The following is a 16,531-nucleotide window of genomic DNA, read 5'->3' as shown; positions in this document are numbered from 1 at the left end:
AACTGTGATTCCAAGCAGTATGTCCTTGCTGTGCCTTTGTATATGACTCTTTGCACGAACTCTTAGAAGTGGCTCTTATTAAGCGCAGCTTCTGTGATGTATGTTTTTTGTGAACAAAGTTACAAATATAGTCAAAGTCTGGCTGTTTGAGCAAACTGTGATCAGCTTTTTTTTTTTTTTTAATTATTATTATAATTATTATTTGTTTTTAAAAAAACCTGACTGGAAATCAACAAAAAAATAAACTTTCTATTGTAAAGTTTTTGTGATCTGGTTTGTGCAAAGCAAGAAGTTGTGCTTCCTGATTTGCCTCTGAAAAAGAAAAAAAAAAATTAGCCCGTGCAGAGTTTGTTGTACTATTTTACCTGGCTCCTGCTGCACGTTGCATATGGTGGATGCTGCAATTGTCCACTACCAGTATTTTTAATTGAAAGTTTGACCATAAGTTCTTCCTTACTTGTTTCTCGCTAGGTGGAAAGCTGCATCGCAGGATCACAATCAACACCCTTTGTGGCTGAATCAACTGTTAACTGTTTGCTGATGGTTGAAATTAAAAAAAAAAAAAAAAAAAAAAAAACAACCAAAGGGAAAAAAAAAAAAAAAACCAACAAAAAACCCCACAACCCAAACCCCAAAACATGTGCTTTGTTAAAATACGCTGCGAATTCCAGGGTGTGTTTGCATCGCTCTAGAATTTCTCCTGTGGTTTCATTAAATATATTTTAGGACAGCCATGTCCAAGCCCTCTGCGCCTATTAGTAATCCTCTCTAGCCACATTCCCACTCTTCACCCTTTAAAGATTTTTGGTTTTCTTCGCTAGAATTAGTTTGCTATAAACGTAATGTTACTTACCCCATCAGAGCTTGAATGGTTAACTCTTCTGAGCTTCTAAGAGCAACTAAAGATTTGCACATTTACTGACTGGTTACATTGATGCCTTCCCTTAAAAGTTATAAAACAGTAAACTTTATAAGCCCCAGTTCCGGCTATATGACATTTGGGTGCCAAATGAATAGGGTTTTGTCTATGAATTAGATCGTAAAATCATCCATAGCACAGACAGATAGGCTCACTGGCTATAAAAAGTCACGTGGTGCCATTAAAGTAAGTTTTATGGTTTTGGGGAGTTGACATCCAACATTATATACCACATAACATATAATCTCACTGACGCTGGACTTCATTTGACTCTTTTGCAGGCTACGTGTGCCTCCTGGCCATTCAAATTGTCAGGTTTAGGGACAGAAGTATCCAAACCACAAGTTCTCAGTACTATGTGAAAAATGGCTCCTTGCAAGTCAAAGGTAAGTTTTGTGCACAAGTTCCTTAAAGTTTATTTGTACAGTGGGGAAGCCGAGGCTCCTGCTCGCTCTCGCTGCCTCTCGCCTCTCTCTTTCTTTCTCTTTCTCTTTCCCTTCCTCTCCGCCTGGAGGTTTTCAGGACGGTCCCACCGAGCCCGAGAGGCAGGATCAAGCACTAATGATCCAGGTTGCGCTGCAAATACCTCCCCCCATCCCTTCACTCGCAGCAGCTAGCTCTCTATTTTAACGATCAAATCAAAGTAAACCACAATAAGCGACTTTGGCAGAGATGGATTTTGGGGCCTAGCTTTAATCACTTTGACTACCGCAGAAGATAATTACTTCCTTTGCTCCAATAGACTCTCCAAGTTTGGAGAGGTTTTGTTTAGCAAAGAGTAGTTACTGCAGGCGATTAAAAAAGGGGAGAAACAAAATAGATTGGGCTTGATATTATCTGGGCAGTATCTTATGGAGGCATGATAGAGTTGGAGGCGTGATGATATGGTAATAATCTTTGGATTGGTGAAATATGTTGCACATCAGAGCCAGTATTAAAATGGCACAGACTGTACTGGAGTGTTTAGATACATATTTTCTGCATTGGGTTGTGCAGAAAGCTTTAGCTGTGTGTATATGTGCATCTGTGAGTGTGTAGTGTGTTTTGGGGGTGCGCATTTATAACGCTGCTGGAACTTTTTTCCCGGTTCTATACGTAACTGCAGAAATATAAATGTATTTAAATTATATTCATGTGTGCCTGCATGTACAAATCAGTTTGTACGTCTGTGTAAAGCCGTGCAGATGCATATATGTGTCTAATATTGGTGTATTCATGTACACAAAGGGTGTGTACACATATATAGGTTCCTGTGACTTCCTTTTTTTTTTTTTTTTAAAGCGAACCAATTGACTGTAACTTGTAGCATTAATACAAGAGACTACAGGTCATTAGAGTGCTGCAAATTATGAAATACGGGCTTGGTTTATTGAAGATTGTAAATATCCCCCTAGCTCTGCTCTCTCCCTTTCTGCCTTATATTGCTGGCTGCCATTGTGGGGTAGGCCCCAGCTGCGTGTTTACTTCAACATTCTTTTTATTTAAGTGGACTGTTCTCACTAGAGTGTGATTACTCAGCAATAAACTTTATGGCCGGATTTAACTTCAGTCTTTGAATTTCCAGGACTTGAATGAAAGGGTGAAAGGAACTCTATCTTTCTCCGGGTAGCATTAAGGCCTGATCCTTATCCTCAGAGCTGTTACTTTGGCGAGTGATCTCGGGGGGTATAAACAGACTAGTCAGGGGCTATGGTAGAATTCTGAGAATTGCCTATTATCTATCTATCTATCTATCTATCTATCTACCTATCTATCTATCTCTCCAAACCAGCTGTGGGTATGTCTTTCTCTGCACAGGTTTAGAGTAACATTGATTCAGCAGATTGCATTGTTTTCTTTTATGTGTCATAAAGTCGGGTTTGCAAAAGAATTGAGTGGTTTGATGTGAGAGAGAGATGGGCTTTGTTTTATTTTGCTAGTGCTATGCCATTTGAATGTTGTGGTTTAGGCTGGTTTGGCTACTGTGAGGAAAAATGGGAGAAAGGCACAGGGTTTTAGGAGGGTAAGGTTGTTGTGTACCTCTGCAAAGTCTGCATATTGCTGACTGATCCCTATTTTTAATTTATTTATCTTTAAAGAAATGGTAAAATGGTAGTATCTAAGGTAGGTTCATCCCAAAGAGCTCAGTTTTAAAAGCATTTAATATTTAAAGTCAACCCTTGCGGAAGATAAATAGAGTCTGATGCCTTTGTGTCTGTCGATCCTTCCTGTCAGCACTAAACAAACACATCTGCATATATTTCATATTAAAAAAATTAGAAAGGCTTTAAAAGAGCATATCCAAATGCACATTTGAAAATAATTTCCTTTTAAACAGCTGGAGATTTTATAGTACTCTAGTTGACACATTTTCGTCAATAGGAATATCAGAAAGTTGTATATGATAGGCGTGTATTATATTATACCAAATGCCATAAAATTTTATAGTTTGAGGCAAGGCATGAAAAACCCTTAAAAGTTTGGTCCTCATTTATATATAGGTCGTTTTCCAAGGAAAACCCTTTGCTTGTAGATGGGAATTATATCAGACACAAACAGCTCATGATTACTCAGTATTTAATAACACTGCCCTATTTGAATTAACTGGCTAATATACAAGCACGCACGGACGCCCGTTGGACTAATATTTTAGGATCCTGGATATCATCCTGGATTGTAATTTTTCATTGCCTAGAGTGAAAAGATTTGCTACTGTGTATTTTCCACATTTTTGAATGTGGCTTCTGGACCATATCCCACACAAAACAATGTACAGTCGTTCAAGAACTATGGAAAAGAAAAATATCCCTAGGTCCAGAAGCATATGAGCCCGCCTGTACTGCAAAAAACACTAGCAACAAAAGAAAGTTAGCTAGAAATCACAACTTCACCCTGTTTCTGGCCCTGCCCTGTATTAAGCATCACAGTTGAAACCATTCAAATACAGAAATGAGTTAAGATTTCCTAATACGCTTTGAAATTTGAAATTCAAACGAGCCCAGATTGCCGAACTCTGCGAAAATAATCCCAGATCCGAATTGTTTTCCGAGGGAAAATGTCATGGGAAATTATACCTGGGAGTCAGGCGAGAGGTATCTGCACACCTTATTTTTCTGATGAGTTTAGCGGATTAATAAGTGCGAGTTTTTTTTCTATTTTAGGAATGGCACGTTGCGTTCTGAGATTTGAAATACAGTTTACTTAATCCTTTGAAAGAAATACTTGCCTCTAGTGTCTCATGTCTAAGTGTAAAACCAATTAAAGATTAGGCAGCTCTCTTAATGTGTGGAACTGGTGACTTTGCAAGACTTAACTTTCTCTAAACCAGGAGTGTAACAATCCAATGGAAATTCATCCGTAAATTACAGCTCTACAGCCTTGTCTAAACCATGCAAATGCCCTAATTTCAGAACAAGGAAATTATTATTCTGCCATTTCCTTACACGTAATATGTGTGTATCTGTGTAAAGGTGACAATAGAGGAGTTTGCAATTTGCTCCATGGGAAATTGAATGAAACCGATCATGAGGGAGGAGATCAGGAGGTTTCGATTTCTAACGCTGAATACGGGAGCAATGCGTTTTCCCTCCCCGTAAATACAGATTTGACGCATTTAATGCAGACACGAGTAAATCTCTTGACCAAGTTAAAATGTCGTTTGCTTTCTTAGTCCTTTCTCTTTCTGCCCTCAAAATCTCCCGGATTTGAGGCTAGCGTTACTAGCTAGAGCGGAAAACCACAGTTCCCACAATCTTCTGGTCATCTTTGAAGATATTATCCCTTTCAAATTAAAGCATCTTCACTAATGTCTCTCTGTAAGGCAAATACTCATGGACCACCCCGGTCACATGTTCCTGTAGCTATGCGCACAAACAATTTCAAATCTGACATAGAGATCGTGTAAAATTTGCATGGATTTTGCCTTATAACACGCAAAAGGAATCTTTTCTATATCCCCTCCCCCCAAAAAATGTCTTTTCAATAATAATATTTGCTATGAAGGTTATTGGGTAATTATTGCAATTTTGTGGAACAGTCCTTGCTTGAGGTGAAGTCTGTCTCCGGATAATAAATGGCAGCCCATGCAGTTCACTGCCAGGTTAAGTAAATGCAGAAAAGATAAATCTGCACACCCTAGGAATCACCAGCAGAGCTCGCTTTAGACCAAGTTCACAGTCAACTCGTTTGCCTAGACAAGGCTTCGCAAACAATTAGACTTGTTTCTTTATGTTTAAATCAAGGAGAAATGACTAAAACCCTTCAGCAGAGAGCTGCAGCTTTTCCCCCAACGCTCGTCGTTCCATTCCTTCCAACCTCACGCCCGGAACTTACCCAGCAATTCACCTGCAATTGTAACCATTTAGCGCCTTTGAGTAACAGGCTTCCCTCCAACGCTGCCGAAAGGCTGTGCAAACTGATCTAACAGCATTTTACAAAGCTGAGAGATTAAGAAAAAGGAAAAAAAAACGATTAAAAATGCAAAAGTATCCGATTTCTCAGCAGCAAGAAGAAGGAAAAAAAAAGCAACAATAAAAAAGAGAGCCCTTAGAAAGCTGGGGGAAACAAGCAGAAGTATTGAAACAAACAGTGCGAGTCTCTTACTCCTAAAAGAAGCTGCATAGCTTTTGTATATCTTTGTGGTTAAGGGCGTTACAACTGCAGGTCAAAAAGTTGAGGGTCAAAAGTTTACGTTTTGCACCACTCTTAGTCATTCGCCCAGACAGAGTTTGATGTCAATGTTATAGCCGAGATCTTGACTATCAGCACAAAAGATAAAATAGCTTTGAGTTACGTGTGTATCACAGTATGGACTCCAGGTGAACCCTACTGGCTGAATGACCTCAATTACCAAGGAAAGGATAGAAAATTCCTCTTTTCAAGAGTAATACACGTTGTATTTCATCTTGAATTATCAGCCACATTTGTGTCTGAATATCTCGGGTTCAGCCGCGGCAGGTAAACACGCGTGTTACCCCCACAGAAGCCACTGGTGTTGCCTCCTCCGAAAGTCAGGTAGCAAAATGCCTCACCCTTGTTTATTATATAATAACCTACTCTAAGAGGTTTAATGTTAAGCCTTCTCACTTTGCAAAATGGCAGGAAGATAAGATAGGAGCGAAGCTATTAACGCGTGTATCGATCCTAGCCGCGTCTTTGTTTTTGCTCTCATTTCTGTAGCGACCGCTAAACTGTGCTTAAACAGGACATGCCGGAGATAATACGGGCTATATGTTTGGTCCGAAGGAGCTCGTTTAAAATGCGGAGCGGTGGAGCTGTGGTGCGATACCCATGGAAAATATTACGGAGAAGCTGGCCCCCTGCGCCTCTCCGTGATTTGGAGGGTTCTCACAGCCTTCTGGAATTACCCGAGGCGGCAGTTCCCAGCGAAATTGGGAGTAGGACGCGTTGTTTTTCCTCTCGCCACCCACCCCTCTTCACCCTTCCAAGAAAAAGTTTAGTGGAATTTCTTTGCGCGGAGAGATTCCCACATTGCTGGGATTTTTTTGTTCCCAGTGCCGCCTCTGAGTAAAAGCTTTAGCTCCTTGGTTAGACGTGTCTGCAGGGAGAACTAGCCAATATTGCTCAAGCAAATTCATTTTGGAGGACATCATCGCAGACGGGATTCAGCTTGAAATTTTAAGGCTGAGGGGTCGGTGGAAGAGGGAAAGGATACTCGAATATAGCCATAATCAGACCTGAAAGGTGTGGAGGAGGCGACAGTGCGACAAGGAAATCCGAGAAAGAGCGCACCTCACCCCCAGCCACGCATTGCTGCCTTTCCACCCCCAAGGCAGCAGCCTACACCGGCCTCTGTGTAACTGGTACGCGTGAATTATTTGCCAGAGACACAGCTGGATCGTGGCAGGCGAGCGCTGTATCTTGGGAACAAGTACGCGAGAGGTTAGATATCAGATTAGCCAAAGTGATTATCGGAGATTGTGCCTAAAGTACCTGCTGAAGCCTGGAAAGTGTGTAATGCAAGTGTTTGCTCGGCGTGCAGACGCTGTTCACAAGTTGTTGCTGCTGCTCACTTGTAGCGAGCCCTGGCACTGCACGTTTAGGGAGCCTGCCCGCTCTGGAGATAGTATATAACCTTTCACATCCAGACTATTTATTTGGTGTAAGAGCGAAGCCTGATAACAAGCTAAAAACCGTAGCCAAATATCTATTTTGTTAGAGAATAGCAGGCGGATTGTTTCCAAGAATAACAATGCGTCTTTGATATACCCAGAATGAAAGCTGTTACTATAACCGGCTTACTCTAGAGTAGGTGACAGAAATCCATTTACTTCCTCACTAAAACAATTAGTGGTCCGAATTCCATATTTTAAATCTGGTTTAGAATAAAAATATCAATGAGAATAATTTCAAAGGAGTTGAAACCGCGACTTACATAAATATTGACTCTTTTCAATTATTGTTTAAATTGTTTCCCCCTTCCCCCCCCCCCAAAAAAAAAAAAAAAAAAAAAAGCCAACGGGCTACAACAGGACAGTTCAGTTAATAATTTGAGACGAACTCTTTCTGTCCTTTCACTCTCTGCATTCAGCACGCTGCTCTCTGGTGTGGAAGGTCTGCTCAAAAGACCATTCATTTAAAATCCGAGCACAAATCACATTTTACGTGTGTTTATTTAAGCGCACCAGGACAGGGTGACCAAACCCCGCCAACCATCCCGTTGTTAAGAGGAGCCCCAATGCCAGGGAAACCATCGCTTTTATCAAATGCTGAACTTGGGGCAAAAATGCCAACATTGCCCCGGCAGCGCCCATCGGGAAGGACGCTCTCATCCGCGGAGGCAGGAGCAGCCTCGGGGCTGTATCATTCCCAGGAACAAAGAAAGGAATACAGTCGATACATTCCATAACGTTTACATTTTCCCTCGATTTTTTTCTTATTTTTCCCTTAGAAGAAGTGACCTGGGCAAAGCACCCTGCTATCTAAAAGACACTGTTATAGACCTTTTAGAAAAACTAAGTCCAAGGCCGAGGTGAACTTCAGGTCACCGCGTCTAACAAATATGAAAATGTCGCCTGGTGAAGGGCACGCCTTGTTATTTAACAAAGACTGTCAATGTGTAAGATTAATAAGAAACAAAATGCACACGGTGTCACTTTTCGGTCACTTTGAAACTTGGGACAGCCTCGCATTCAAGAGGGGAAAGCTGGGACTAAATATATTCAAAATGGTTCAAATCAAAGTCAAACCAGGCTGCTAGTGCGATTCTTCCTCCTCCTACCGCTCTCGGTGGAGGATGCCCGGCAAGGCAAGAGGTTGACTTGAATTATTATTATTATTATTATTATTATTATTATTATTATTATTATTACTACTACTACTACTACACTACTACTACTATTCTTATTATTGCCGTTGTTATTATTATTTTCTCTTTCGTGGTAATTATGTTTTAGCTGCGTATGTGGAGGGTAACAGGAATGCTTGCCTGTTTCACAAGAAAAAGAGGGATCCCCTTTTTCTCCCTCTTTCGGTATGTATTGAGTTGCTTCTTCTTGGTGCATGAAAATTTACTCTGTCCCTCTAAACTTAATTCCAGTGCTGTCCCCATCCCATTCTCGGCCAGCCTCGGCCAGGAAACTCTCGCTTCTTTATTAATTGATTGAAGTCTCCTTCTCCAGTGAAATCGAGCCTTTAGTCCTTCTAGAAAAATAAGGGAGCTGGCCTATTTTATCCTATCCTTTTCTTTCTTTGAGAACTTAGGGTGATGGTACAAGTTTGTTAAAGGGAAGTACTGGGGGAAAAAAGGGTTTGAGATTGTTTATTACAGCCATAAATCTTGCAGTAAAATGTCGAAATGGCCGTGTGCAAGATAACACTTGGTGGTCTTGGCTGGGTTCTTGTTTATGATAACAAAACCAGAAAGACACGGAACAGGCCTTTTGGAGGTCCTGCCTCAGCACATCTTCACAGACTAAGAGAACCACACGAAAAAGCCAGACTTGAGCTGGGCAGCTCAGGTCACCTTGCAGATTTACACTCGTATACAAAATTGAGTCCTTCTCTCTGTAACCAAGCGCCAGAGCCTTCCTGCAGAAAAGGGCACGGTGAAACTTTGAGATCTAATCACAGTAAATAATATGAAGCAGAGCCCGGTCAACTCTCCCAATATAGCGCTGATCTTACAAACCGAGACAACACTTCTCGTTGTGTTTTACTGTGGCGTGGGAACACGGCAGCCCGCTGTAGTGCTCCGGCCATAGAGCCTCAGGACTTATGCCGAGGATAATATTTACGATACCCCAGTGTAATTCATCTGGTGCTAGCCGGCAGGTATTTGTATGTATGCGTCTCTGTGTGTGCATGTATCTCTTTATATCGGGAAAATGCTATCGTGGCGGACTTCGGCGGTCTTTTATTTTTAACAGTCATGCAAATGGGAGCTTTTTTTTTTCTTTTAGGAAATGGGTTTACTGTTGTTTTGTTGTTTGGAATCTAAATAAAACAATCTCCCCTTTTCTATCAAATGTGTGCTGTTGAGCAGTTGCGGCTGTCTCTGTGTGTAACCGCGTGTGTGTAACCGCATTTCCTCTCCACGCAGAGTAAATAGAGAAACTTATCTATTACTCTAGTTAGAGTTCCATAGATGTGCTGTTGGAAATGAGTAAGTAAATGTGTTTTAACTCTCTTTACAAATTAGACATTCGATAGTAGGAGGAAATGAGTGATTGTTTAGATAAGTACCCCAGTATACCCAAGTGCTGGAAATGTTCTAACATATTACAAGCCGCATGCAACGTGCGTGCCTATGTGTCTGTGGATAAAATATAAATCGATACGCTGTGTGTCTTGTTAGATAGAATATATATTCAAATAGAATTTTATTGCATGTATCCATTATCTATTAAACTGCAAAAGACAATAATCTGAATTTAAACCAGGGTAACTGTTAGTGTAATATCTTTAGGAAGGCAAGATCTAAACTGTATCATATTTACGCTTGATATATTAGAAGTATTTACCCATACCAGCAGATGAGATTTAGCCACTCAGCAATTATATTCTCTAAGGGTGTGGTAAATATTTCTATCTGTTTATATTCTTTCCTGTACAGATAAAAAAAATAATCTGAAAAAGTTCGCACCTACTCCAAATGTGGCAGACTAACTGACTTTCAATAAGTACTTTTTTTCCCCTTAGAATAAGAGCGTAATTAGTTTAACCATCAAATTTCAATTACCTAAGGTCAGGGCGGTTGCCTCGTTTCCCCCTGAGCTGCAAATACTGTTAACAGTCTCAGTTTTAGCAATCTAGAAGTGCCCGAGTGCCCTCTCGCTCCTACACCAGGGTTTACGAGCTACTGCTACGAAGGCGCTAGCGATTTCTTATGGAAGTGAAAATTAAAAATAAACCCCAGACGAGGCAAACCAACGGACTTAAATTCGTGGTTCAGAAAGCTCTGCTCCGCGGGGAGGGATGCTCCCAGGGAGCCCTGTAATCGCCGGTAGGAAGTGTTTGATACCGTCGTGTCCGTCTTCCCGTCTCCCTTCCCCCTCTGCTCCCCGTTATTTTCAGGTTTGCTCTATGCCTCACACCCCGCAAGCCCCTCGAGGACTCTCCTCGGCCTCCCCGCGACCTTCGTTCTAACTTTCCCTCCAATTAGCCCAGCTTCAAAGGGGCACAAGGCTGTCCCTGGAGCCCGCGGCCACCGCGGTCCGCAGCGGCGGGGCGCTGGGGACAGAGGCTGGAGGGCGGCCGGTGGCCTGTGCCCGACAGCCGCTGCCGCCCTCTGCCTGCGCGCAGCCCCGGCGTTTGGAGATGGGCTTGTTCAAAAGGATTGTGCAACGCCTTGTGCAATGCCTGCCTCCCTCCGGATCGCGCAGCTGGGCTGCGCTCCGCTTCCTCGCACTGCTTCCTACACTCTCCCACGGGAGAACGAAGACACAAAAAGTGCTGGGGCGGGCGGGGCGGGTGGGAGACTGTCAAAGCCGGATTAGTTTTATCTCGCTTGACACCGCGACTGCTGGACGCGGCCCGGGCCGGCGGGCGGGAGGAGCCGGGGATGCTGGTGCGGAGCGGACGCGGGGCGCTCCCTCGCCAGGCAGCCGCCGCCCGTGGGGGAGGCGCGGTCCCCGCCAAGGGTCCGCGGGCGCGGAGCTGCCCTGCGGCCGCTCGTCCCTCTTCCATTTCCTGATCCGGGGTCCGCGGCCCCGCGCGGTAATTGGCGCTGGCGGTCAGGTGGTGGCGGGGCGGCGGGGGGTGCGGGTGTGTGTGTGCGCGGGTGTGTGTTTGTGTGTGTTGTAGGCGCTCCAGGGGTGGGAAGAGAGGAAGGGAGGGGAGTGCAGTGGGAAGGAGGGGGGGGGGGGGGGGGAAGGGCTGGAGGCCCAAACTTTGGCAGCGGCAGCACTTGACAGCAGCGGGAGGGGGAGAGGGAGGGAAGGGAGGGAAGGGGGGGGGAAGGGGAGGGGCCTCGCCGAGCCCAGAAAAACGACAACGCGAGAAAAATTAGTATTTTTGCACTTCACAAATTAATGACCATGAGTTCGTTTTTGATAAACTCCAACTACATCGAGCCCAAATTCCCTCCCTGCGAGGAATACACGCAGCACAGCGGCAGCGCCGGCAGCTCCGCCAGCTACCACCCGCACCACTCGCACCCGCACGCCCCGCCGCCGCCGCCGCCGCCGCCGCCGCACCTGCACGCCGCGCACCCGGGCCCGGCGCTGCCCGAGTACTTCCCGCGGCCGCGCCGGGAACCGGGCTACCAGGCTCCCGCGGCGCCGCCGGGGCCGCCGGGGCCGCCTCCCGAGGCGCTCTACACCGCGCAGGCACCCTCCTACCCCCAGGCGCCCTACAGCTACAGCAGCGCCGGCAGCGCCGCCCCGGGCCCCGAGCAGCCGCCCCCGGGCGCCTCGCCGCCGCCGCCCGCCAAGGGCCACCCCGGCCCGCCCCAGCCCCTGCTCCCAGGCCATGCCCTGCAGCGCCGCTGCGAAGCTGCCCCCGCCGCCGGGGCCGGCACCGGGCCCGCCTGTCCGCTGCTGCCCGACAAGAGCCTGCCCGGGCTGAAGGGGAAGGAGCCGGTGGTCTACCCCTGGATGAAGAAGATCCATGTGAGCACGGGTGAGTTGCCCTTGCCAGGGAGAGGTGGGGATGCGCCTGCACTGGAGGGAAGGGGGGAGGGTGCTCCCGGGACCGGGATGGGTCGTGGCGTGTGTGGCTTTTTTTTCCCCCCTCCTTCTCCCTCCGCGTTTCCTAATAGTAAAGGAAAAAAAAAAATCAAGGGAAAAAAAAAAAAAAAGAAAAGAAAAAAAAAAGGGGAAAAAAGAAAAGAAAAAAGTGAGAAACCTTTTGTATCCGGGGTCCTTTATCAAAAGATTTACGAGACGCCAAACTGTTAGGGCAGTAATTATAGCCCCCATAAATTTAATTGCCCTGCAGTGGCTCTGGGCCATGTGTCTTTGAAGCTTTTCTTCTAACCCAAATGCCCATCACCATTTTTTATTGCTCCTCGATTGTCCCCACTGTCGATAGGCTGGGAAACAATTTTTCTTGCCGTTTATGTATCTTATGTGAACCCGGTGTCAAGTTATTATATAATGATTATGTTCCATCCCTTCCCCTCTCCTTCTTTCCTCTCCGCGTGTGTATGTGTGTGCCTGTGTGTGCACGTTTCAGTCAACCCCAATTACAACGGAGGGGAGCCCAAGAGGTCTCGCACTGCCTACACCAGACAGCAGGTCCTGGAGCTGGAGAAGGAGTTTCACTTCAACCGCTACCTGACCAGAAGGCGACGCATCGAGATCGCGCACACCCTCTGCCTCTCCGAGCGCCAGGTCAAAATCTGGTTCCAGAACAGGCGCATGAAGTGGAAGAAAGACCATAAACTGCCTAACACAAAGATGCGCTCCTCAAACCAGTCCACACTGAGCCAGCAGTCCAAAGCACAGACACAGGGCCACCCCCATCCGCTCGATGGGGCTACACCCAACGCAGCTGCGCTATAAATACGGTTTTTGGTTTGAGTCTTTTTGGTCTTTTTTTGTTTGGTTGGCTTTTTTTTTTTTTTTGTCGTTGTTGTTGTTGTGTTTTTTTAAATATATATATATACCTATCTATTGGGGTTTTCAAGCTGCCTCGAGGGGGAGGCTGGCCTTTTGGACCAAACTGTGTAAAACAAAACAGGAGCAGAAAAGGAAGACGAGACGTGTCCAAGAACGGGCACATGTTTAAACCAAAACCCGGACGATTGTCTACATTGTATATAGATAATGGTTCCATGCCCATCATTTTTTTCTATTTATGGAAACACTCTCTTGCCCTCGGTGTAAGAGAGGGATGGATGCTGTCATGGACGAATTCTCTGTACCTAAGACGGACTCTTCTTTTTTTTTTTTTTTTTTTTTTTTTTTTTTTTAGGGAACACGTTAAAAATAAAAAACTTTTAAAACAAAGCAAAGAGCTCGTGAGACACTTGTGTAAGGCATTGACTTGAATAGCGCTGTTTTGTGGTGTGTTCATGGATTTCTCTGTGCGTGCTTGTGTGTGTGATGGTGCACAGGCACGTATACACACACAGACCAACATGGGAGAACGAACACGTCCACAAGAGGTTAAAGTCTTGTGAAAAAGTCCCCTTACGCTGTCTAAAGGAAAATGTTTTATGTATCAAAGGTAACTTAACTGGTTTTAAGTGTAGTCCCCTCAGTAGCTGTGATCTATTAGTTTTTCTCCACATTCCCTATTGCATTTATTTAAAGAAATATTGCTATAAAGGCTGTTGCTGTCTTCATATTTGGCACCGTCTAAATAGTTTGGGTCCATGTACAATTTGTGGATTTTTGGTGTAATGTATAACAGTGCCAAATGCTAGTAATAAAGATTATTCTGTACAAAAAAATTAAACGCTTGAAACACAAGTCCACTACGTGCTGTTTCATCCACCTTGTGCATGGCTGGTGTTGGCATCAGGAATGGAAAACAACAGTTTAATGCATTGTTTTGACTTGGATTCATCTTGTCAATAACGTAATGGTTATTTTAAATGTGCTGAAAAACCTCCTGACTCCTACTCGCCTGGCTGGGAAAAATTGAGTTGCAGGACGAGGAAAGGTCTTGCTTCATTGTATAGGTGAGTGGTGCTCTCTTTAGCTGACTTAGACAGAATGAGGCTGACTCCACCGCTGGCCGTGCGACTGTTTTCAGCTGCCTGACAAGAGAAACTGTGCTTCTTCTGGGAGCCAATAAGCTCCCATGCCGTGATAACACTTTAAATCTTTAGCCAGTCCTGGTTTATTCATTCATTTTTGCCTGATTATGATTTCTTAGCTGGCTAGCACTGTTTAAGGGGAATACATGAACGGTAACCTAAAATTTCTTTTTAAGCTGCCTTTTCTGTTTCTATTTTCTTTTTTTATTTTTTTATTTTTGTTTTAAGATTACTTCAAAATGTGTTGAGGAAGCCTTGGTAGACACATGAATTTGGATACAACTCATGAGGCTTTTTTGACTGAGATTGTCACAACTACTGTGGCAAAATGGGATTCAGCTGGTTCCAGCTCAGGCTGTGCATCTTCCTGCTTCCAGGCAGCTAAGGAGGTCAGGCAAAGCAGAGCTGCTAACAGAGCTGCTTGGGGCTTTCACAACACGGTGTAGCACTGAGCTGGGTAGGAAAGGTCTTGGAAAGGATCTCAAGTCTTCCAGGGAAGACCTGAAGGCCAATAGTTATTTATTTACTCACCCAAATACATACAAGATGGATTCTTGGAATCAGTGCTTGTCTTCACCTAAGTGGGGCCACCAGGACCAGGGGGCATCATCATCCCTGGTTGAGGTAGCACCAGGCTCCATAGGTTGCGCCAGCATCCCTGCCTAGCCATGGAATATGTACCATCCCAGAGGAAAATGGAACGTGCCACTGGCAGAACACATTCAGCATCAGGAAGGTGGCAGCTGTAAACACCCTCAGCAAACACGGCTGTCCCCATACCTGACCAAGGAGCAGGCCTGAAAAGCACACTTCTGCTCACATATTGCTGTTTGCTAAATCCTGAGTCGCCAGTTGTCTCTTATAAAGGGGAAAAAATATAGCTGTATATAGGTAACTGCTATCCACAAATGTGTAACTCTTCATTTGGTTTATTGCTTGAGAATCTCTTAATGTGTTTAGAGCCAAAATTAGCACAACTGAGCAAAATTCCAGCTGAAACGTATTAACTGGCAGTGCAGGATTTCTTTCGTGTGCAGCCTATGCGTACAAACCTGGTTTGCTCCCATTGTAAAGAGAAATGAAATCACGCTGCAAATAGCAATTTTAGGGAGAATCATTAATCACCTCCTACAATAAATACTTCTTTGTAATTCAACAGCGGTTCTGAAAGGCATTCTCTTGGAAAAGTCTGTGAAGACGCAAAGGATTTTCCTGGGGAAAAAAAAAAGTGGTCATGTGTAAAGACACAGCATCTTGGCTGTCTCCTAAAAAAATGTACATTCTCTTGCTGGAGATTGAACTGCGGACTGCAAAAATACCCCATGGCCGATTATCATCGTTTAAGGTAAATTCTCCTTCCTTCTCTTCCCCTTCTGCCTGTGCTGGGAACAGAATGCTGCTCCTGGGCTGGGAGCCCTCTGCTCCCCATCCAATACCTCCCGTCTTTACAATAACCTCAAAAATTACATCGTCCTGTTTAAATTCTCGCATTGTGCTCCCTTTGCTAAGGCAACCAGGAGTTCACCGAGAGGACAAATTTTCTATCCCATTAATTGTTTTTTTTAGAGGAGCAGACTGACCCTTCAAACCCTTGACCTTTAAAGACAGTATTCTTTTTAATCCGGCACTTGGACCTAAATGTCTCTCCCCCCCTCCCTCTCTCTCGCTCTCCCGGTGTCTCTCACACACGGATTTATCTGCTCTGGCCACAAAGGCGAGCACAGCTCAAAACGCTGGAAGTGGAAGTGTGTCAATATTTCAAAGAAAGACCAAATCACCTCGGAGTCAATTTGCTGTCAGCAGGGAACGCCACTCGGTTAACCCCGGCACCCACCTCCCCTCCACCCACTAAGAAAAATACTCCTCTTCCGAGATCCCCATCCCCGTTTCTCCTGCAAGCTCTTGCTATACCTGGTGTTTCATTACAGGAGGAGCTGAACTGTGACAAGCGCCTTGTGGTATTTAATAACCAGGGCCATCCTGCACCGGGGGATTACGCAATGCTAGGATTCTTTTTCCTTTATTTTTTACTTTTCTTTCATTTTCTTTCTTTCTTTTTTTTTTTTAATTTTTTCCCCTAGGGTTCTTGCAGTCCCATGTCTTCTTGTCCTGTGTTTGTAAACGAGGAAGGGGTGGGGGGAGCCCTCACGCAGGCGGAGATCCCGACAGGCTTGCAGTGGAACTCCAGCTCTCCCGGCCCCCCCGCCTGGCGTCGGGGCCGCATTGGGGCAGCCCGGGCTCTCCCGCCGCTCCCGCACCTCCGTCCGAGCCGGGCGGGCGGCGCGGCCGCGGGACCCGCGCGTCACCTCCCCGAGGAGGCGGAGGCTGCGCCCGCAGCCTCAGGGCCGGGCCGGGCCGGGCCGGGCCGGGCTGGGACCCCGAGGTGTCGCTCCGGGGCTGTCCCCAGGCCCGGCCCACGCGGGTGCGGCGGGGTCGGGGCTCCCCGCGTGGGCAGGGGGAGCTCCGCG

At 45.4% G+C, this 16,531-nt stretch overlaps 1 protein-coding gene across 1 annotated transcript; it reads left to right on the top strand.

Moving 5' to 3' along the window:
* The first annotated feature begins 11,388 nt into the window (after positions 1-11,388).
* HOXA4 (homeobox A4) lies at positions 11,389-13,609 on the top strand. The gene is made up of 2 exons (XM_071429941.1): positions 11,389-11,977; positions 12,533-13,609. Exons 1-2 carry the CDS (start codon positions 11,389-11,391, stop codon positions 12,859-12,861), a joined length of 918 nt encoding a protein of 305 aa, XP_071286042.1. The 3' UTR covers positions 12,862-13,609.
* The last annotated feature ends 2,922 nt before the right edge of the window (positions 13,610-16,531 follow it).

Source organism: Agelaius tricolor, unplaced genomic scaffold, assembly GCF_023055355.1.
Source record: "Agelaius tricolor isolate 1412-34295 unplaced genomic scaffold, bAgeTri1.0.p SCAF_6, whole genome shotgun sequence".
NCBI classification, from domain to species: domain Eukaryota; kingdom Metazoa; phylum Chordata; class Aves; order Passeriformes; family Icteridae; genus Agelaius; species Agelaius tricolor.
This window is presented reverse-complemented; position numbering and strand designations above follow the sequence as displayed.